This window comes from Myotis lucifugus, unplaced genomic scaffold (assembly GCF_000147115.1).
Source record: "Myotis lucifugus unplaced genomic scaffold, Myoluc2.0 scaffold_83, whole genome shotgun sequence".
Classification (NCBI taxonomy): Eukaryota; Metazoa; Chordata; class Mammalia; order Chiroptera; family Vespertilionidae; genus Myotis; species Myotis lucifugus.
This window is the reverse complement of record NW_005871131.1, coordinates 4,314,302-4,338,287: the sequence shown is the minus strand read 5'-3', so window position 1 is coordinate 4,338,287 and position 23,986 is coordinate 4,314,302. Positions and strand designations below refer to the sequence as shown.

Genomic DNA, 23,986 nt, shown 5'->3' with positions numbered 1-23,986 from the left:
GGTCACCCTTACTGACCCCCCCCCCCGCTGACTGGTGGCCTCTGCTGGGCTGGTTGCCCCTCATGGCCCCCCCTCGTCAGCCTTACTGCCCCCCCTCTGCTGGCCTGATTACCCCCAACTGCCCCTCCCCCACTGGCCTGGTCGCACAATACAGCCTGCTGTTCAGTCGTTTGGTTGTCCCTCACTAACCCCCCTGCCAGCCTGTTCTTAGGCAGCCATCTTGTGAGGGCGTGAGGGTTAATTTGCATATTACCTCTTTATTATATAGGATATCCCCCTTCAAGATTTCAGCCAATAGAAGAGATCGTGAGACATTCAGTGTCTGATACCGTGCCTCCCTTTTTCCTCTTTGCCTTCACATTTATTTGTGGCAGAAGGCTTAGGTTTCCCTTCTTTCAAATATACATACTCTCTTTGGTCATCTAAATTCTTCCTACCAATGGCTTATAGTACACTCAAAGATAAAGTTGCAAACCCTATTCTTTTTTTCTTTTTTCCAACTACAGTTTACATTCATTATGCACCAGTTTCAGATGTATAGCAAAGTGGCTGGAAAACCATGCTCTCCTCAGAGTGGTCCCTGGCTTCCCTAAGCACCCAGCTGGCCCCATACCTTGTTATCTCAACATTACTGAATATATTCTCCATGCTGCAATCCACATCTTTGTGGCTGTTCTGCAACCATCAATTTGTACTGCTTAATCCTTTTACCTTTTCACCTAGCTTCCTGACCCTCCTCCCTTCTGTTCTGTTTCTATGAGTCTGTTTCTAATTTGCTTGGCAAACCCCTTTCTTGATACACTAATGAGCATAATAAAATTAGAACTTTTTCTCTCAACGAAAATGTGGCTTTTCAAGATTTATTGAGGAAAATTCAGTTTTGGTAGTGAAATTGAACATCAAGGTCTCACCTGACTGAGAAGATCACAGACTTGGAAATGCAAAGAACAAAACAAAATAGAAAACCAACACCAACAAAAAGCACATTCATGTATTTTAAACATTTATAATTCAATTACATATTTTTCTCTGTTTTTGGCAACTGTTCAATGGCAACTTATTTAGAGACATTTTGGTATATATTGTGTCATTTTTTTTGCTACATTTTGTGAAATTTTGTTGGTTCAGAATAATTTATCTGTTTTACATATGACAGTGTACTAGCCCAGAATGATTTATATATTTTACAAAATATATAAATATATTTTAATTTACTTATGTATAAAAAGATGTAAGATTTAAGGCAAAATGTTTATTTTATATAATTTTTTATTATAAGTAACAAGTGAATGTATAATAATAAATGTTTTAAATTCATAATATCTATAAAGAATTATATAAGATGTCAATTTTACAGACTATACATCACAGCTGCATCATATATTATTCCCAAACAGGTAGTGGCTCCTAAGAAAGCCCGTTTAACAGAAGCTCAGAAGTCCTTAGCTGAGATAATGGAAATTTTGAATCAGAAGAGAGCAGAATTGGCAGAAGTTGAACATCATTTGGAAAATTTACAAAATATTTTTTCTGAAAAAACTGAGGAAAAGGCTCGTTTAGAAGATCAGGTGGAACTCTGTGCTAAGAAGCTTGAAAGAGCCTCAAAACTAATTGGAGGACTGGGTGGAGAAAAATCAAGGTCATATTTCTGCTTATTTTAGCAACATATAAAAATGTCAGGCTTGAATATGTGACTTTATTTGATATTTATTATGATCATTGATTTTAAAATGTCTGGTTGAAAATGTGGGACATTCTTCAAGGCACCTGGCCAAGGTTCTTCAAAAAGAATATCAATGTCAAAAGACGTTGTAGAGAAGCAAATAAGGGAAGTGATCATTTTTATTGATTTTAGAGAGAGAGGGAGGGAGAGAGAGAGAAACATCTATGTGAGAGAGAAACATTGACTTGTCGCATCCCACACATGCCCCGAGTGTGGATCAAAACCACATCCTAGGTATGTGCCCTGACAGGAATCAAATCCACCACCTTTTGGTGTATGGGGTGATGTTCCAACCAACTTAGCCATACTGGCCAGGGCAGGAAATGGTAATTTTTAATCTAAATGGTGAGTAGGTGGGTAATCACTGTACAGGTCTTTCTAGTTTTACATATATGTTCAAAATTTTTCATGATAAAATGTTGGGGGTGGGGAGTAATGGATATATGGCTCACTCTGTTGAAATTTATTTCAAAGAGGTTATAACTGGCTTCATCTAACCATGCCAGTTAGTTTTGTTCTAATTATTTATTTGTACTGGCCAGCCAGCTACCTCACTTATTAATTATATTTGTTGAATGAATAGCATGATAAAGTAATATGCCTTTAACTTTGTAGTGCAGATTTGATGGTTTTGGAATGTACTTTCTTCGCAAAGTTTTCATTAAATGGAAAAATATTAACCCTAGCAATAGTATATCAGCTTCTATACAACTTAAATATAATTTTGGGTAATGAATTGCAGACTAACAAAAAATACTGAAACAGTAAATACTGAAACCACTATGATATCATTGTAATTAGCTAGTTATTAATAATAGGAAAGGAACAAAGGGGAAAACCAGACATTATAGGTATGTCATTTAGGCAGCTTCACCAGGAAGCTGCAACTTTGCACTCCCCAGGGAACCACTGGTATGTTCTCTGCAAAGCACTGGTGGAAGGGGGCAGAACAAAAGGAAGATAGACACATGCCCAGTAAAGTTGGAGTGACCAGGGACTAGGAGAGGTACCTGTCAGTAAAACCTAGGGACAGAGATATTTGGTCAGAATGAGCATCATCACTGCAAACCCACAAAAATTTGAGAATACATAATCCCCTAAACAAAGGAATTCTCTTTCTTGTTGCACTTGACTCTTGCTTCCTTTTGCTCCTGCTTCGTTGTATTCGCCCTATGGTCCACAGCCATGTGGACCCCATATATAATGGACAAATGGACTGCATTGGGAAACAAGCTAAGCTAGCCTGATGCTGGACTTGATTCTGCTCCAATATGGAAAGGAAACTCTAGAGACTGGCCCCAGCTACACTTCTTCTATGACTGGACTAAGGGAAATGGGGCTTTGGAAACTCAGGGATTTAATTCCACCCAAATAAAAATAATTTGTTCTCCAATATGAGTCTTAGAAAATTTTTTTCTTGGGATATCGCAAGAAATCCAACCATACTAGCAACCGGGGAAGAGAAGATCTCTCCTATCCTGTAACAACTAGACCAAATCATCCTGAAGAAAATTATTAGACAAAATGCTGGAGGGGTGGGGGTTGTTTTTGCTTATTCTGAAGGGCCAAATTCTGAAAACAACAACAACACCTAATATTCTGATAGTGAAAGGTGGATTGTCATTTGTTTAACATAGATCTGTGTTAGAGCATGCTAAACCTAGAAGGGATCTAATCTCATTTTATAGGTAAGCAAGTATCCAACATTTCACGGCTTTTTGTTATAGAATCTGAGCTAGAAGCTCCTTGCCCTTTCAATTACTGTCTTCCATCATTCTCTATGGTGAGGCTATTTTACCTTTGGTTTATCTCACAGATGGTCTCAAGCTGCAGATGACCTCCAAATAGTATATGAAAATTTGACTGGCGATGTCTTGGTATCAGCAGGAGTAATAGCCTACCTTGGTGCTTTTACTTCTGGCTTTCGACAAACATGTACAGAAAATTGGAGCAGGTTGTGCAAGGTAATGGTTTTATATTTCATAAGTTTCTTTTTAGATCATTCAAAGAATAAGTTGGGATATTTTGGGGGGAAAGATGATAATAAGGACAGAGAAGTGAAGAAATAACTGAAAATATAAGGGGTTTTTTTCCTTCTTGATGGATCAGTAAAGTACTTCCATAGTATAACTTTCTCTTTTTTTCTTCTTCTTCTAATATATTTTATTTTTTACTTTCTTTTTACAATTTTTAAAATTGTTCAATTACAGTTGATATTCAATACTACAATAGTTTCAAGTGAACAACATAGTGGTTAGATATTTATTTAACTTACAGGTGATCCCCGCAATAAGCCTAGTACCTCCTTGACACTATACATGGTTATTACTATACTAGAGGCCTGATGCATGAAATTTGTGCAAGAGTAGGCCTTTGCAGCCGGGCCTCAATCCCTCGCAGCTGTGGCGGCTGCCTCCATCCCATAGCTGCAGCCCTGGCTTCTTCCAGAAGGTCATCCGGAAGGACATCTGGGTGGTTGTTCCGCTGTTCGGCCGTTCAGTCGATTTGCATATTACACTTTTATTATTATAGACTAGAGGCCCAGTGCACAAAAATTTGTGCACTCAGGGGGGAGAGGGGGGTTCCTCAGCCCGGCCTGTGCCCTCTCACAGTCTGAGACCCCTCGGGAGATAATGACCTGCTGGCTTAGGCCCGCTCCCAGGTGGCAGAGGGCAGGCCCAATCCCTAGGTGCAGCCCCTGGTCAGGCTCAGAGCAGGGCCGATTGGGGAGTTGGGGCGTTGCCCCCTGTCATGCACAGAGCAGGGCGGATCGGGAGGTTGAGATGCCACCCCTAGTCACGCTCAGGGTAGGGCCGATTGGGAGATTGGGGCACCGCCCCCCTGTCACACTCAAGGCAGGGTCGATAGGGAGGTTGCAGCGCCACCCCCTGTCATGCATAGAGCAGGGCCCATCAGGGGGGTTGGGGCTCCCCCCTGTCACGCACAGAGCAGGGCGATCAGGGGGTTGGGGAGCTCCCCCCTGTCACGCACAGAGCAGGGCCGATCAGGGGGTTGAGGCACTCCCCCCTGTCACGCACAGAGCAGGGCCCATCAGGGGATTGGGGAGCTCCCCCCTGTCACGCACAGAGCAGGGATGATCAGGGGGTTGAGAAGCTCCCCCCTGTCACTCACAGAGCAGGGCCGATAGGGGAGTTGGGGCACCGCCCTCTATCACCCACAGAGCAGGGCGGATCAGGGGGTTGGGGCGCCACCACTGTCACACTCAGGGCAGGGCCGATGGGGGTGGGGGTTGGGGTGCCGCACCCTGTCACACACAGAGTCGCAGGGTGATCAGGGGGTTGGGGAGCTCCCCCCTGTCATGCACAGAGCAGGGCTGATCAGGGGGTTGAGGAGCTCCCCCCTGTCACTAACAGAGCAGGGTGGATAGGGAGGTTGTGGCCCCGCCCCCTGTCACACACAGAGCCACAGGGCTGATCAGGGGGTTTGGTCGCTGCCCCCTGTCACGCTGATCCCGGTGCTGGGAGGCATATTACCCTTTTACTATATACGATAGAAGCCTGGTGCACGGGTGGGGGCCGGCTGGTTTGCCCTGAAGGGTGTCCTGGATCAGGGTGGGGCTCTTGCTTGGGTGCCTGGCCAGCCTGGGTGAGGGGATGATGGCTGTTTGCATCTGGTCACACCCTCTTTAGGGTGGGGGTCTCCACTGGGGTGCCTGGCCAGCCTGGGTGAGGGGCTGAGGGCCGTTTTCAGGCTGGCGGGTGACTGAAGCTCCAAACTGCTCCTTTTTTCCTTTTTTTTAAATTCTGGGCCAGCTTTAGCTCTGAGGCTCGGCTCCAGCTATGAGGCCTCCGCTGCTGAAAGCAGGTTTCTGGCCTTTGTTTACCTTCTGTATTTGAAATGTTGCGGTCCTGCTGGCTGAAGCCCGGGGTTTTGTTTAGCTTCTATATTTGTTACAATGTTGCTTAGAGTGCAGCTGAGAGGCCGGCAAGGCAGGCGGGTAAGCTTGGCTTCCTCCGTCACTGAAGCAAGCAAGCCTCCCTGTTTGCATCAGCTGCCTGGCTGCCAGCCGCCATCTTGGTTGGCAGTTAATTTGCATATCTCAGTGATTAGCCAATGGGAAGGGTAGCAGCTGTATGGCTAATTACCATGTTTCTCTTTTATTAGATAGGATTACTGACTATATTCCCTATGCTGTGCTTTATATCCCTGTGATAGTCCAACTTTCAATTTAGGTGGTTTTTTTCTGTTCCTTATAGTTATTAAATAATATCTAATGACAAATCAATATTTTAATTTGAAAAATATTTTGATCAACAAGATGAAAGAAAATATCAGATATTTGTTTATTTCTTACAGGAGAAAAAATTCCCATGTTCAGAGGAGTTCTCATTGAGTAAGACCCTGGGTGATCCAGTAAAAATTAGAGCTTGGAATATTGCTGGATTACCAACAGATACTTTCTCCATAGATAATGGAGTGATTGTTAATAACTCCAGGCGTTGGTAAGGAACATAAAATATATTTATTTTTCAGTAATTTTATTTGAAAGTTGTTTCCAACATAGAGAAAGATTGCAAAGATTTTAGAGTAAGTACCCACATAACTACCATCTCCTACATCCTAAATTAACATTTCATTTTTCTTGATGTTTTATCAAATATTTATCCATCCCTCTATCCATTCGTCAAATCATCCTTTTTTATGCGTTTCAAAATAACTTGAAGAAATGGATGTACTTTCCCTAATACTTCATCCATGTATATCATAAACTAAAGTTCAATATTATGTATGCTTTTTTCTTTTAAGGTAAAATTAGCATTAAATGTAATACCTAATATTTAAGAACACCATTCTATGAGTCCTTTAAAAAGTGTATACAAAAGTGTACACTTATACAATCCAAACCTCTGTCAAGATACAGAACATGACTTCCAGGAAGTTCTCTTATGTCCCTTCTCAGTAAATCCTCACCCTCACCTCACCATAGGAAATTATTATTCTGATTATTTTTCACCATAGATTACTTTTGACTGTTCTAGAACTTCATATAAACAAATCATACTGTACATACTCTTTTGTGCAATGTTTCTTTTACACACCATGATATACCTATTTTTTTGTTGCTGAGTGGTATTGCATTGTATGAATGTATCACTGTTTATGCATTCTCCTGTTGATGGGCACCTGGGCTATTTCTAGCTTTTGGCTATCCAGTGTATTTATTTTAACTAGGTATTTATGTCCATTTTCAAGATACTATAATTTATGCAGTTTCATGGATACCTTTTAAAATTACTATCAATAGTGTGATAATTATATGAATATTCCAAATGGTTTTTATTGTTAACCTTTCATTTATATTACTTTGGAAAATTACTCTCATCTGAAAAATAGTTTCCTATAAATGCTTATTCAGTCATGTTGTCATCTAATTTTAAAAGTCTTCTCTTGGGACCATATCTCAAACCTACTGTTAGGTACTACTGAGCTCTTACATTCATGAGGTACTGTTGTAAGTGCCCTATGTTCTCACAAACTCCTGAGTTAGGTGTTATTATTATTCCATTTTACAGATGAGGAAATTTAGACCCAGAGTGATTTAGTAGTTCGAAAGTTAGTAAGATAACTGAGCTAATGAATGGTGGAGTTAGAATTTTAACCCAGGCAATTTAACTTCCAATTCTTAATCACTATGTTAAGTAAAATGTGGAATAGGATATCATATTCATGATCGTTAAAAATGAAGCTCTGCCAGTGTGGCTCAGCAGTTGAGCATCAACCCAGGAACCAAGAGGTCATCAGTTTGATTCCTGGTCAGAGCACATGCCCAGCACATGCCCAGGTTGTGGGCTCTATCCCCAGTAGGGGGTGTGCAGGAGGCAGCCAATCAGTGATGTTTCTCTCTCATCGATGTTTCTATCTCTATATTCCTCTTCCTTCCTCTCTCTCTAAAAATCAATAAAAACATATTAAAACTATCATGGAAATTTCAATTTTCTTTTGGAATATAAGATACATTAAAGTTGCATTACAAATCAGTGAGAAAGGCCCAACCGTTGTGGCTCAGTGGTTGAGTGTCAGCCTATGAACCAGGAGGTCACGGTTCAATTCCCAGTCAGGGCATATACTGGGTTGTGGGGTCGATCCCCAGTGTGGGGCATGCAGGAGGCAGATGATCAATGATTCTCTCTCATCATTGATGTTTCTATCTCTCTCTACCTCTCTCTTCCTTTCTGAAATCAATAAAGGTATATTAAAAATGAAACAAATCAGTGAGGAAGGATAGGTAACTCAATAAACAGTGCTGATGTAAATGACTATCATTATAAAAAAATAAATTAAATCCTTACCTTTCATCACAAGCACCTGAATGCCCCTGATAGAGAGGGGGTCTCTCTCTACATTTTTACTCTTCCTGGATGTACTCTGTGCTTGTTTTGGGGGCAGAATGGGACTCTGTTATTCTGGTCTTAGTCTTAGGAAGGCCCTTGTGCAGGCTAGGACTTGTTCAGCCTTTCTTCCCCTCCTTCCTATGACTGCTAAATTCCGCCTTCTACCTATGGTTGGTCTTGAACAGGAGTTTCCCACCCTTCTCCTGGGGTGAGAGATCTCTACTTGGTAAAGGTTGGTAAAAGTATAATGTTTTTAGCCCAAAACATTTTTCTGCCCAATACTCCCACCCCAACCCTGGGATTAAGTTTTTCTTTTGCTCTTGCTCAAGCTACAATGTGTGTTTTGTCCTTACTTCTTCCAGGATTCCCAGGCATAATTTTGGCCCAATACATGTTAATTTCCCAGCTTGGAGTTTCCTAGGTTACATAGATAGTGTAAACTTGCATCCTATACCTGCATGAAATGTAACACATGGTTACAGATTCTCAGGGGACTTTTTCCCAGCTGGAGATGAGACAGACATCAAAACACTTCCTTCTTGTCTCCTTATGCATAAAGTTGGGATTTTTTCTATCTATGATTTCACTAACCTTTTGTGGGTTTAAGCTTAATACAGGGCTCTCAGTTCTAGCTTCTTGCTACATATGGCTTAAGGCATCTGTAAGGTTATGAGAATTGACACTCCCCAAGGCTAGCTACCATTTCAGCTCACACAATTACTGTTCTGGAATTCTTTTGTCTGTGTTTCTGGCACCTGTGTTTTTCTGGATGTTTGTATTATGTGTGTATGTATCTCTTAAATGCATGTCAACTATTTATTTTTAAAATTCTATATTTTATCTACTAGTGAATAAATTAAACTAGGTGGCTGGAGGATTTTTAGATTATTTTGCTAATCAGGTTGCTAGAACCATAGCTTAAAGTTAATCAGTCCTTGTTTTGCTTGCTCATAATTTCTAGAAGTTTGTCTGTTTATAATATTGTGCAATGGTTGAGAGCAGTGCAAATACTGGTGTCAGGCTATTTCAGCCGTGGGCAAACTACGGCCCACGGGCCGGATCCGGCCTGTTTGAAATGAATAAAACTAAAAAAAAAAAAAAAAAGACCATACCCTTTTATGTAATGATGTTTACTTTGAATTTATATTAGTTCACACAAACACTCCATCCATGCTTTTGTTCCGGGCCTCCGGTCCAGTTTAAGAACCCATTGTGGCCCTCGAGTCAAAAAGTTTGCCCACCCCTGGGCTATTTGGATTCAAATTTTTCTCTATCACTTTCTATCTTGAGATTTTGGTAACTTAGTTGACCTCTCAGTGCCTCAGGTGCCCGAACTGTAAATGAAGATAATAATTTCTTCCTCATAGGAATATTGTGAGAAAGTGCTTGAATATAAGTGCTCAATAAATGTTAATTTTTAAATAATTATCATCTTTAAATACTTCATTTAGTGTCTATATCTCAAATTCTGACTTGCTTACTTTTTAACCATGATAAAAATACTATGCTGCTTCACTATTGTTTATTAACTTAACAGTAAAGCTTATTTTCCCCAAAATTACTACCTCTGTCAGAATAGATGGATAATGCTTTTTTCTTCAGACTGTTCAAGGATTTCAAATGTAGATGAGAATTATTTTCATACCTATAATAAGGTACACTTGGATTACAAATACCATGGCATGGTCTTATCTCTCTGATGGACATAACTCAATTTTCCAGATATATTTGTAACTAGAAGCCCGGTGCACGAAATTCATACATAGGGCGGGGGCGGGGAGGTAGTGTCCCTCAGCCCGGCCTGCACCCTCTCCAATCCGGGACCCCTTGGGGGATGTCCAACTGCCAGACATCCCTCTCACAATCCTGGACTACTGGCTTCTAACTGCTCACCTGCCTGCCTGTCTAATCGCCCCTAACTACTTTGCCTGCTGGCCTGATTGCCCCTAACTGCTCTCCCCTGCTGGCCTGACCTCCCCTAACTGCTCTCCCCTGCCGGCCTGATCACCCCTAACCGCCTCTGCCTCGGCCACCGCCACCATGGCTTTGTCCGGAAGGATGTTCGGAAGACATCCAGTCTAATTAGCATATTACCCTTTTATTAGTATAGATACTTACATAAAGTTATGTTAAGTGGGAATTGGATTTGTTTTAAAATAAAAAAGAATCTCTATTGCAATTCTAAGAACATTGATTTAGGCATTACTAAGAATATTGACTAGCATTGAAATGTTAATTTACAGAAATTGTTACTTTTGCAACGGAAAGAACAAATACTGTGTTTTGCCAATCATAAGCATATACTGAATAAGGAAGAAAAGAGTCTATTTAAATAGGACCTTGATGCATTTAGTTTAATTACTAGGCAACTTTTAAGCAGTTGTATGTAAAATAACTTTCTCAGTTTCAGAACTTGTTTCCTCTGTTTGCTGTGATATTAAAAGTAAATTTTGACTAGTCTCTGGACCTTTTGGTGCTTTCAGTAGGATTTCAGTACAATTTGAGCTGAGGAAGCTGGCAGCTGAATTGAGTTGCTTTGTCTTTTGGAAAGGAAAGAAAATAGAACAGAGATATCTGGGAGTAGTTGATTAAAGAGCTTATTTATAGGAAAAGAGAAAGAAGATTTATCCCTACAAGCTGTTAAAATGGAAAGAGACTGTCTGAGAAAGCCAAATAGACATGGGATGAAAACTCCCCTTTCTGTGCTTTTTTTTTTTTAAAATTTATTTTAGAGTGAGAAGAAGGGAAAGGGAGAGAAACATTACTGGCTGCCTCCTGCATGCCCCCTGCTGGGGATCAAGCCCACATCCCAGGAATGTGCCCTGACTGGGAATCTGACCAGTGACCTTTTGGTGCATGAGATGACGCTCAACCAACTGAGCCAGCTGGCCAGGACTGTGTTAATATTTTTTAAAGATAATTTAATGCACTGTGCTGAAGACAGCATTATCACTGAGGAAGAAGAAAGCACAACATGAATCATGTATTCTTGAATATAGTCTTTATCATACTTACATAGAAAAAAATTCTAAATAGATCTCATATATTGGACTAAACTTGGGAATTTAGTTTATGACTCTATTGATACCCTGAAGAAATCCGTTATAGACTAGTAGATCTCTTTAAATTTTTATCAAATAAGTAGAATTATTTTTCACATTATTTTAACAGATCTCATGTATTAAAATTACCTTGAAGATGATATGTTATATTGGGAAGAGCACAGCTTACAGGTTCACAAGATCCTACTTCTGACATTGAAGTAATTTTGTATCTATGGAACCTTGGTCAAAGTGCTCCCTGAGACTGAATTTCTTCATTTCAAAAATAAATAAGATTAAAACTCCTTTTTTACTCTTTTATCACAGGACTTTTGTGAAGATTAATCCTGATAATATTTATGAAACACAAATTGATGGTGATGTTTATTATTTAAATTATATAATTTTAAAGAAATATGAATATCTATTCCCCTCAGAATTTTTCTTATTATATTTTAGGCCTTTAATGATTGACCCCCAGGGTCAAGCCAATAAGTGGATCAAAAACTCTGAGAAAGATAATCAGCTTAGTGTTATTAAGCTATCAGATTCAGACTATATGAGAACACTGGAAAACTGTATTCAGTTTGGAACTCCGCTTCTGTTAGAGAATGTTGGCGAAGAACTGGACCCATCTTTGGAGCCTTTACTACTTAGACAAACTTTTAAACAAGGTAAAAGTCAATTAATATTAATTTAACTGAAAGATGATTGTTATCTTTGAGGCTTATCTTTGAGGAAGGAAAACCACCACATACATTTAATAATGAGGTTAATAACTCTGAACTTCTGTATCATTGTTATGTATGAAATGAAATTTGGAACAAGTATTAAGAATGAACTTTGCCCTCCCTTCTTTGCCTTAATCACTGTTATCTGCACTGTTGTTCAGTAAAGAACATAAAAAAGTTTAAGGTGGCCTGAAATTCCTTTATCGTGTGATGGTGGACCACACAAAGTCCATTATTAGAAATAGTAATGGTTAATGTCGACCATGTGAGTAAACATTGCCCATCTCATATTTTTTCTGCTTATAAAAAATTTATCTCTGCCAAACTCTAGTACTTTTAAGAGCTTTAGTCATATACAAATACCTTTGGAATCATGATTGAAAATCGATAGAGGTTCCATTGTATAATGGTCAGTACTCTGGATTCTGAAAATGGAGAGAGGAAGTAACATCAAGAGGAATCTTCATTTAGAAGGCTTCATGACCAGAGAAAATGTCTTATACTACCCAAGAATGAATAGTCCTGCTGTATAACTGTTTACTTTCCTCTGTGTCTGTGACTTTTGTCACATCTGTATTCTCCTTTAAATTACTAGTAACCTGGGAAAGGTCTTAACACAGGGGGAGGGGTTATGCAACTTTGGCTTACTGACTATTCATTTGTTTTCTGAAATACAGGTGGCATTGATTGTATCAGGCTTGGTGAAGTCATTATTGAGTATTCCTTTGATTTCAAGTTTTATATCACCACAAAACTGAGAAATCCACACTATATGCCAGAGCTAGCTACAAAATTGTCTTTGCTCAATTTCATGATAACTCCAGAAGGACTTGAAGATCAGTTATTAGGTATTGTTGTCGCAAAGGAGAGGTATGTATTTTCTTAGCTGCTTCCAGATTGCCTAGAGAGAAATATTTGTAGGCCATTAATACTTTTATTATGTGATTATTTCAAAACCTTGTCAAATTTTATATCTTGTTATTATAAATTAAATAATTATATAATCCTTTAAAATAGCCATTTTATAACAAGCAAGTTATAAATCAACCATGTTATATTGGGCTCTTAATATGGGTAGTAAGATTCAAGTGACATGCCATAATTTCTGACTTCTGATTGTTTGAGCCAAAAAATTTCACCCTAAGAATTCTATGGATAAAATCAGAAATGTGTTCAAATACATATACAGGATATTAATAAGAAGATACTTAGGATAAGAACAAAAAAATAGGATACTAAACTATATGCAGTTTGGGTAATATTTTGTAAAAACAAAAGTTAATGATGAATGCAGGGAAATGAATGCAGGTAAAGATTACACCAGAATATTAACTGTGATCATCCCTCAAATGCTAAGATTATGGGTAATTATTACTATTTTCTTCATAATTGATGTATTTTTTATTAATCGCACATGTTATTATTTAAATGAGAAAAATATATGTGGAGGGGCTAATGGTAAATAATTGCTTCCTGGGGGGAGAACCAAGATGGCTGTGTAGTTAAATGCCTACTTGCCACCTCCCACAACCACATCAAGATTACAACTAAATACAGAACGACCATCATTCAGAACCTCTTGAAATATGGCTGAATGGAAGTCCTACAAATAGAGAAGTAAGGAAGGAAGCACATTGGTAGGAGGGGTGGAGGAGCAGAACAGGCTGGTCCTACACCCACATGAGACGTTGTTTTAATCAGGAGGGATATCTTGGCTGTGGAGGCCTTCCAGAGGAGCAAAGGATCCTAGCCCCACACCAGACCCCTCAGCCCAAGGTGCCAGAGCTGGGAATAGAAGTCCCTGTAACTTTGGGCTGTAAAAACCAGTGGTGTTTATGGCTGAGTGACACAGAGGTTGCTGGAGACCCAGGCAGTTCCTCTTAAAGGGCTGGTGCACAAACTTACATGAACTTGTTCCCTCTGAGATCCAGTGATGAGGCAGCAGCTTGAGGGGACCCAGGGACATACAGGTAGGAATTGAATTGTCTGGCATCAGAGCAAGAACTCAGGGGTGGCTTTCTCCCAGACAGAGGTGCTCAGAGGGGTCATAGTTCCTATGCTGAGACCTCCACTGTTGCAGAGCTAACTGGCATCCATATCTGAGTTTCCATCAGCCTGGCTCACACTGTCCACTCCACCCTGAGACCCTTCCCCGTACAATTTGCAGCCCCACCCAAGCTGTGGGCAACAGCTTTTCCATATAAATGGCTTGTCCTGGCTCAGGCTTCAGATCTTCATAAAATCTTTCAAACAAGCAGCATCTGGCATCAGCATGCTCCATACCTATCAATCAGAGGCCCAAGAACCGACACAGCTGGTCCTCATAGCCAATCGGCCTAGAGGTCAATTCCTCCCAGTGACTCCAACAGCAGTCAAAGCTCAACTACAACAAGACTGTACACACAGGCCTCACAGGGATGCATCTAAAGGGCCCATCCCTGGTGACTGGGGAGGTTGAGCCACTGGGCCCTATAGGACACCTACTTCACAAGGCTACTCTACCAAGTCCTGGAGACAAAGCAGCTCTACCTAATACATAGAAACAAACACAGGGAAGCAGCCAAAATGCAGAGACAAAGAAACATGTCACAAACGAAAGAAAAGAAGGAATCTCCAGAGAAAGTACTAAATGAAATGGAAGCAAACAAACTACTAGCTACAGAGTTCAAAACAATGGTTATAAGGATGATCAAGGATCTTAATGAGAGCTTCAAGGGACTTAGTGAGACTTTCAAGGTTCTTAGTGAGAATGTCAGACATGAAAAAGGGCCAGTCAGAAATTAAGCATACACTAATTGAAATAAAGAATAATTTACAGAAATTCAACAGTAGAGTAGAAAATTCTGAGAATCAAATCAATGATTTCGAATATGAGGAAGCAAAATACACTCAATCAGAAGAGCAAAAAGAACAAAGAATCCAAAAATATGAAGATAGTATAAGGAGTCTCTGGGAAAAGTTTAAGCACACCAACATTCACACAATGGGGGTGCTAGAAGGAGAAGAGAGAACAAGATATTGAAAACCTATTTGAAGAAATAATGACAGAAAACTTCCCCTACCTGGTGAAAGAAATAGACTTACACGTCCAGGAAGCACAGAGAGTCCCAAACAAGCGGAACCCAAAGAGACTCACACCAAAACACATATGTCCCTCTTTCTCCCCCATTAGTCCCCTCCAGCCTCCCCTGCCCCCACCCCAGAGCCAGTTGTACAATAAGTGGTCCTTTTTATATCTGCTATTTTAGAAGAAATAATGAAAGTTAGATGGAATATGACAATGTCAAGAAATAAATAAGAAATTTCATCTCCAGTTCTTTTTTTAAAATTTATCTTTATTATTGAAAGTATTACAGATATCCCCCTTTCCCCCCACTCCTCCACTGACTTTTTTCACCCAGCTCCTGTCCCCTCCCTAGGCCTTTCCCACACTGTTGTCTGCCCATTTGCTATGCATATATGCATATAAGTTCATTGGTTAATATCTTCATACTCCCTCCCCCCTTCCCTCTGAAATATGTCAGCCTGTTGCATGCTTCAATGTCTCTGGATTTTTTTGTTGTTCATCAGTTTATTTTTTCATTAGGTCTTCTCCAGTTCTTATTCTCACATAACTGGCTACACCATATGGATAAACTTATTATATTCTTAGACTCACCACAGTACATGTTATTGCTTTTTTGCTTGAATTTCTCAAATTATTATTTGAATGGAAGTAATTTTAGGTTAGGATTAAGAGATTAATCACCTTAGTTTGTGTTAATGTCTACAAAATTATTTAAGTGTCTATAATATTATGATGTCTAATGTTTAAATATGAATTTAGATAAAATACTACAAATTTAGACTACATGTTTTTATCTTTTAGACCAGAATTAGAAGAGGAAAGAAATGCTCTTATTCTTCAGTCTGCAGCTAATAAGAAACAGCTAAAAGATATAGAGAAAAGAATTTTGGAAACATTATCATCTTCAGAAGGGAACATTTTAGAAGATGAAAGTGCAATTAAAGTCTTAGACTCTGCTAAAATGATGTCCAATGAGATAACAAAGAAACAGCAGGTGAAAAAATAATCCTAGAAATCTTTTGATTCTTAACAATTTTCTCCGGGTGCCTTAAGAAAATGCTATACTAGGCTTACTGGGAAAGGAAAAGAATTCATAAAAATACAAAAACAGAAACTAATTTTTAACTCACAAAGTATTTCTTAGTGTTGAATTATCCAAATCCTGTTCAGACTTGTATAGTATTTTACATAGAGAAATAAATTTAAAATGAAAGTTTTAAAAACTCATGACAAAATATACACATTTTAGAAATCTGTACTTTTTTCAAATACTGAATCCTTATTTTTGAATTCTTTAGATTTTAAATTGGAGAAAAGCACTTAAAGTTTTTTATATATGAATATTACATGTAAAGCTGTTAAAATACATAAAATATAATATATTTTTATTATTGCATAGGTAAGGCAAGCTAGTCTGTTTCATTCAAATGTAACTGACTGTCACCTAAAAACTAAGAATTTGGCTTGCCTCTGTTCCTGGTTGAAGTGTGGAGGTAATTGCTGGCTAATTGGACATTAAGTGGTTTTAGGAACTAATAAGGATGCTTTTCTGCCATTGCCTGGTCATTTGCTCATCAAGGAGAAAGGCATGAGAGTTAGGAGTGGCAGGTGAAGGAAGAAAGACAAGAGATCTACAACGAATAAAGTATTTATTATAAATTTTATCTATGACAGCCAAATGGTAATTTCATATTGTATATTTTTAATAGAATCCTACAGAATTATAGGTAGATATGCCTTAGCTGTCAGTTATTTTTTATATTTGATAATTAAGAAAACTAGGGTCCCGAAACAGTAGTTGAAGCCCAAGTTCACACAATAAAATGATATTACAGAATGACTTCTATAGGCTAACGTTATTGATTTACTTTTGATCCTCCTTGGCCCACCCAATAAATCAAGCACATCTTAATATTAGGATAACTTTAAAAAATTTTTAAACCTAAATAGAAATTGCACTAATTGTTCAGTACCTTCTGCTGTTCCCCACCCCATGCACCTCTAATCTAGAGGACTTATTAAAAGACTTAGACACACTTTCCCTTGGGATGGGTTTAGTTTTGTGTGACAGTGATGGTAATGACTGTCAGTTCAGATGTACTGTTTTTCTTTATTGTTGTTTTTGAGATTTTGGGGGGTTTTTTGCTTGTTTTTATTTTAGAAGAGCCAAAAGAATACTATCTTAAAGTAATATCCTATGGCAGCTCCCCATGGGGACCATGGCTGAGGTATTCTATAATGTCTCCCTTCTTTCCCTGTCCATCAAAGCAGAACCAACTTATTGTCTCCTCACTACGCTGTTTGTTCAAAGGGGAGAAAGGATAAGAAGAATTTATCAGTTTATTTCCTATTAAGATTCCAAGAGGGAAAGAGATATAAGTATTTATTGGTTCCAGAATTTTATCTTACAAAGAGAAAGAAATTTAAGAAATCATGTCTTTCTGGCTGGGTCTCCTGATGGATGAAAAAATATGTTTTAAATAACAGGTTTAAATGGGAATACTAAGATTATGCTCTCTTATGTAAAATGTCATTAATTTCCATTGTTGATAACTTTGTTTTACTTTTTTATAGTCAAAATTGAGGTTTAAAACTTACTTTTAATTGTGGTTAATACTGTGTAATTTTAGGGAAAGTTTGTTTGCAAGAAAGAGAAACCCACTCAAATTAGCTCAAATTACAAATATGCAAGAAGATATTTTATTTTCCCAATTATACAAAGTATGTACAAGACTCAGGAATAAATGGAAAGCATTGAGTTTCTATGATCTCTGTCTTCCCCTCTCTCTAATTTGTGTTGTTCTCTCAATTCCACTTGAAGACCAATTTCTTCTGTAAAACTTTTGTGTCTGTTTCCTCCTACATTTATCTGGCCTATAGAAAACGACTTTGGTCCCATTACCTTTTAGCTCTGATGCCCAGTACCACCTGACTTCATTTTCTGAGGCTCGTAAAGGGTGAAACATTTGGAGAGAAAATTGCTTAACTTATTTTGGGCCTTATTCTATTCATACCACCTGATTGAATCAGCTACAAATGGGATCATCCTATATAATAAAAGGCTAATCTGCAAATCAACCTAACAGCCAAACGACTGGTCACTATGATGCGCACTGACCACCAGGGGGCTAACGCTCAATGCAGGAGCTGCCTCCTGGTGGTCAGTGCGCTCCCAGAGGGGGAGCATCGCTCAGCCAGAAGCTGGGCTCATGGCTGACGAGCACAGTGGTGGTGATGGGAGCCTCTCCCACCTCCGCAGCAGCTAAGGACCCCTGGGGGATGTCTGGCGAGGGGTCCCAGACTGCGAGAGGGTGCAGGCTGGGCTGAGGGACCCCCCCCCCAAGTGCATGAATGTTGTGTACAAGGCCTCTAGTTCAATATAAACATGACTACATATGCATACTTATTGAACAGAGTCTGTGGCTAGTATTTCCAAAGAGGGAAAGTGGGTTGTAAAAATGTTCTACACATTTTTCCTATAGAATATTAACCTATCAGATTGAGTTGTCAATTGAAGAGCTGTTATCTTGGAGAAATTTTTCTCTTTTGGAGTTGAATATCTACACCCCTATTAGTCTAGAAAAGTTAAACATATCAGAAGCTAGTTGACAAAAAAGTATTCTTAATGTATAAAACCGTCAGCCAACAAATATTTCTGAATACCTACTCTGCCCCTAAACTTTGTGCTGGGTTCTGGTACGCGTACGTGTTGGCACCTTAAACATCCACACTTTCTCTCTACCTCTCTTTCTCCCTCTCCTTCTCTATCTCTGACCTACTTAAAGAGGGTGAATGACTGTAGTAGACACATGTAAGATTCAGGCAAAAAAATAAGCAAAGATTTACAGCTGTGGTATTTCTCAAATAAGAGATGGTTGGTGAGTTATCACAATTTTAATCTATAAACCTCTGGTCTTCTCCCCTCCCTCCATAGTTCTTTCTTTCCTTTCTTTCTCTTTTTGCCCTTCCCTTCCCTTTTTTTCCTTTGTAGCTTTTATCATAATAAAACCCTTTCTTGTAAACTATGCTTCTATAATTTTGTCATTGAGTTAAGTGGCTATTTTTAAAACTATAAACTTAATCACATGAGAAATATAATTAAAACACATTTTTATTTTGATTTTCCTCTTCTAGATTGCAGAAAAAACAGAACTCAAAATAGCAGAGTCTCGAGAAGGATATAGACCTATTGCTAAACATTCATCAGTATTATTCTTTAGCATTGCAGACCTGGCTAACATTGATCCTATGTACCAGTACTCTCTTAGCTGGTTCGTGAACCTTTATATCAACTCTATTCATGACAGGTAAACTTTCTCTAGCTTCATTTATATTCTCTAGGTTGGATTTTCACCATCCTTTCCATTTCTTTTTTATTACTTGTGTAATATGTAATATTCATGTGGAATATTTAAAAATATGGAAAAGTGAATGAAAGGAAGAAAGAGCAAGCTTTTCTATTTTTAGTCTTGTTTCACATTTACACAAGATTTAGACATAAAGGGATTAGCTTTAGTCTTGTTTTTCTCTCTCTTAAATATATGGCCCGGCTATAATTCTTTGTCTCATACAGTTCCATCCCCAGCATAGATCCTCACACTAATAAAGATTCAGTAGGGCCTGGCTGGCGTGGCTCAGCAGTTGAGCATGGACCTATGAACCAGGAGGTCACGATTCAATTCGGTTTAATTCCTAGTCAGGGCACATGCTCGGGTTGCGGACTCCATCCCCTGTGGTGGAGGGCATGCAGGAGGCAGCCAATCAATGATTCTCTCCCAACATTGATGTTTCTCTCTCTCCCTTCCTCTCTGAAATAAATTTTAAAAAATAAATTTTTAAAGATTCAGTAGGTGTGTGTTTTAATTAACTGATTGTTTCCAGTCATTTAGAGTACAATATGAAATTTAAAATTTTGAAAATAGAGAGATGGTTAAACCATATTTCATAGAATTATACCCTATTTTTTGCATAAAGATTTACAAGAAGTTGTACACACACAAAAATTGTACAGGAAGGTCCCTATACCCTTCACCTTGTTTCTCCAATTGTAACATCTTGCATAACTATAGTACAACTAGAGGCCCAATGCATAAAATTCGTGCAAGAGTAGGCCTTCCTTCCCCTGGCTGCCACCACTGGCTTCCCTCTGGCACTCGGGACCCGGGCTTCCCTTGTAGCCCCAGCTTCGCCCGGAAGGTCATCCAGTCTAATTAGCATATTACACTTTTATTATTATAGATATCACAACCAGGAAATTTATTGATACAATCCAGAGAGCTTATTCAGATTTCATCAGTTTTACATGCGTGTGTGTGTGTGTGTGTGTGTGTGTGTGTGTGTAGTATATTTTTAACAGTGGGTACTTTGGTAAAATAAAAACAACTTGCATGTTAATTCATATTTTACTTACTTTTATCTTAGTTTTGTTTGACTAAACATATTTTTCTTTTTTAAAACCTTTTAGTAACAGATCAAAAATCTTGGAAAAGCGCCTCCGATATTTAAATGACCACTTCACATACAACTTATATTGTAATATATGCCGATCGCTATTTGAGAAGGACAAGCTGTTGTTTTCCTTTTTATTATGTGCAAATCTCCTTCTGTAAGTTACTTGCTTTTTCTTTGTTTTAAAAGCCTGCTTGGAATACCTAATATCTAAAGATGACTGCTGTGCTTAATTCATGATTTTACCTGTATATTTCTCTATAATAGTATTAGTGTTTATATGTTTATTTGATTTTTAAATTTTAGATCACACAGAACATTTATAAAATATTCATGTACAGTTCAATAAATTCTTTTTAAAAAATCTTTATTGTTGAGAGTATTACAGGTGTCCCCCTTTCTTTCCCCCTACTCCCCACCTCAACCCGGTTCCTGCCACGCACCAAGCCCTCACCACTAATCTGCTTTCTGTCTCCATAGTTTTTCCTATTCTAGAAATTTTATCAATGAGACATTGTATGGCCCAGAAGGTGGTCTCTTTTTGAATGTTTATGTACTCTTGCAAAGCATGTGTATTTTACTGTTCTGAGATGGAATTTCTAAAAAGGCAAGTAGGTCAAGCTGGTCTATATATCTTCTATATCCTTATTGATTTTCTGTCTACCTGTTTAAGCAGTTATTGAGAAAGGTTTGGAATTTCTACAGAGATTTTTTCTTGTGGTTCTGTCAATAGTGCTATGTGTTTTGATCCTATTATTGGATATTTAGGACTGTCATATCCTCTTAATAAATTGACTTGGCCTTTAAAAAAAAAATCCCTGGTAATGCCCTTTGCTCTGAAATATACTTTTAGTATAGCCTCTCCAGCTTTATTTTGAATACTGATAGCATGGTATATATATTTTGCATACTTTTTAAAAAATATTTTTTATTGAGTTCAGAGAGGAAGGGAGAGGGAGAGATAGAAACATCAAATGATGAGAAAGAATTATTGATTGGCTGCCTCCTGCAAGCCCCCTAGTGGGGATCAAGCCCACACCCTGGCATGTGCCTCATTTAGTAATCAAACTGTGACCTCATAGTTCATGGGTCCATGCTCAACCACTGAGCCACACCGACTGGGCTATATGTTTAAGCTATTTGTACCTTTATACTTAAACTGTATTTCTGTAGACAGCACGTAGTTAGGTCTTGCTTGTTTTATCCAATATGATAATTACTAACTTTAGGGAAATTGCTTAGACCATTTTCATTCAATGAGATAATAGAGTTATGTTTAAATCTATCATCTTACAATTTGTTTTCTGTTTTGCTCATCTGTTCTTTGTTCCACATTTCCTCATTTTCTGCTTTTCTTTTAATTGCATATTTTTTATTATTTGATTTTATCTTCTTTGTTGATTTACTAGCTATGGTTTTTGTTTTATTCTTTCAGTGATTTCTTTAGGATTATAGTGCACTTTTTAACTTTTCACTGTCTATCTCAGGTAAAACTATATATGTAATGTCATATATTTTACTTGTACATGTGTTATAAATCTCACAATACATTGTTATTTTGTGCTTTAAATAATCTATTATCTTTTAAGGATACTTAAAAAGAAAAAAAGCCATTTATGTTTACCCATATATTTACCATATCTGGAGCTTTGTATTCTTTTATGTATATCCAAATTTCCATTTACCTGAAACTTATAGTGTAGATCTACTAGTAATGAATCCTCTCAAGTTCTGTACATCTGAGGGAAAGGGAATCAGTTAAATTTTTTAGATTTGTATTTTTTATGACTAGAAATGTCATTTATTAGGTATGCGCCAACAGGAGCCAGGGCAGGCAATGTTGTGAGAGTTTAAGAAATCCTATATAATAAAAGCCTAATATGCAAATCAACTGAACAGTGGAACAACCGGTGAAACAACCAGTCACTATGACGTGCACTGACCACCAGGGGCAGATGCTCAACACAGGACCTGCCCCCAGCCCGCAGGCCCCAGGCCAGCCAAGGCGGGTGCCAGTGGGGACCCCCCTACCCCCGGTCGCCCCACCAGTCGCCCCACAGATCAGCCCTGATCACCGGCCAGGCCTAGGGACCCTACCCATGCACAAATTTGATGCACTGGGCCTCTAGTGTTACTCCATTCTCTCACAGCAGGCTGAGACCTGAATATTGGTATAAGAGTAGGGAGAGTGGGATCTTCATGAGAGGCGGGAGGTGCAGGAAGGGGCCAACTCTGCGTGGTCCACTGGAAACTGGGTGAGGCAGTTTACTGGAAACTGAAAGCCATTGTCATGGCTTGCAAAACCTGAAATGAGACTAATAGGAAAACAACTGGGATGGCGAGAATCACAAGCAGGGCATAATGGAGTGCAGGGGAAAGGTAGAGAATGTGCCTAACAGTATTTGGTTATTTTCTATACAGTAAACCTCAATATAATGGACTAATTTGGGTGAGGGGGTGTCCATTAAAGCCAAAAGTCCATTATATAATAAAGTAGATTTTTTGAATGTATATGTTAAAAAATTGACAAATTAGTTTACCTGTTTTTACTTATGCAGACACATTTGTGTAATTAAAAGTAAGTATATATGGCCTGGCCGCAGTGGCTTAGTGATTGAGTGTCAGTGGTTGAGTGTCGACCTGTGAACCAGGAGGTCACGGCTCAATTCCAGGTCAGGACACATGCCTGGGTTGCGGGCTCCATCCCCAGTGGGGGGCATGCAGGAGGCAACTGATCAATGAGTCTCTCTCATTGTTGATGTTTCTGTCTCTCTCTCCCTCTCCCTTCCTCTCTGAAATCAATAAAAATATATTTTTTAAAAAAACTATGTGGTTTAGTGCACTTTGAAACATCTGCTAGCAAGCGTTAAAACTGCCGCAAGCACTAGCTCGTTTGGTTCAGTGGATAGAGCCTTGGCCTGCGGACTGAAGGGTCTTGGGTTCGATTCCAGTCAAGGGCATGTACCTTGGTTGCAGGCTCCATCTCCAGTGCCAGGGCCACATGTAGGAGGCAACCTATCAATGTGTGTCTCTCACATCAATCAATATTTCTCTCTCTCTCTCTCTCCCCTTCCCTTCCACTCTCTCTAAAAATAATGGAAAAATATCCTTTTTAAGGATCAAAAAAAAAAATGGAAGAAAGAAACTGCTACAGAAAGTCACACCATGAGTGTGATCACATGCTAATCATTCCCGGACGTTTATGAGCGGTGACTCTTGGATTTAAATATATAGACTATATTGTAGATATGTAATATTTATTTATGTTGACAGAAGTACTATAATGTTTTCTCCAATATATGGCCTATTCACTAAAATTTGTTAAGAATAACAGTGAATTAACAACAAAAAATAAACCTGTTGATTATAAGCAAATTTTGGTTAAAAGCATTTTAAAATAACAGGGTATTAATTTTCACATATGACATACAGACTGGAAAATTTGTCCGTTGAATCTCAAATCCATTAAATTGAGGTTTGAGGTTTACTGTATTGCTCTCCTCATTATCTTTATGTTTCATTTTATCTCCTTCAGTATATTTATAATAGCTCTTTTAACATTTTTGTCTTCTTGTTGTATCATCACTATCTCTTCTATGTACATATTGACTCATTTTTCTCCT

General features: G+C 38.6%; 1 protein-coding gene across 1 annotated transcript in view; it reads left to right on the top strand.

Moving 5' to 3' along the window:
• The window catches only part of DNAH12 (dynein axonemal heavy chain 12), a 238,892-nt gene that overhangs the window by 180,119 nt on the left and 34,787 nt on the right, over window positions 1–23,986 (top strand). The window contains exons 54-61 of the mRNA XM_023755751.1: window positions 1,398–1,639; window positions 3,540–3,687; window positions 6,041–6,186; window positions 11,577–11,791; window positions 12,526–12,718; window positions 15,717–15,909; window positions 19,050–19,222; window positions 20,380–20,520. Of these exons, the coding sequence (XP_023611519.1) occupies window positions 1,398–1,639; window positions 3,540–3,687; window positions 6,041–6,186; window positions 11,577–11,791; window positions 12,526–12,718; window positions 15,717–15,909; window positions 19,050–19,222; window positions 20,380–20,520 (1,451 nt within the window). The remainder of the gene's footprint in view (window positions 1–1,397; window positions 1,640–3,539; window positions 3,688–6,040; window positions 6,187–11,576; window positions 11,792–12,525; window positions 12,719–15,716; window positions 15,910–19,049; window positions 19,223–20,379; window positions 20,521–23,986) is intronic.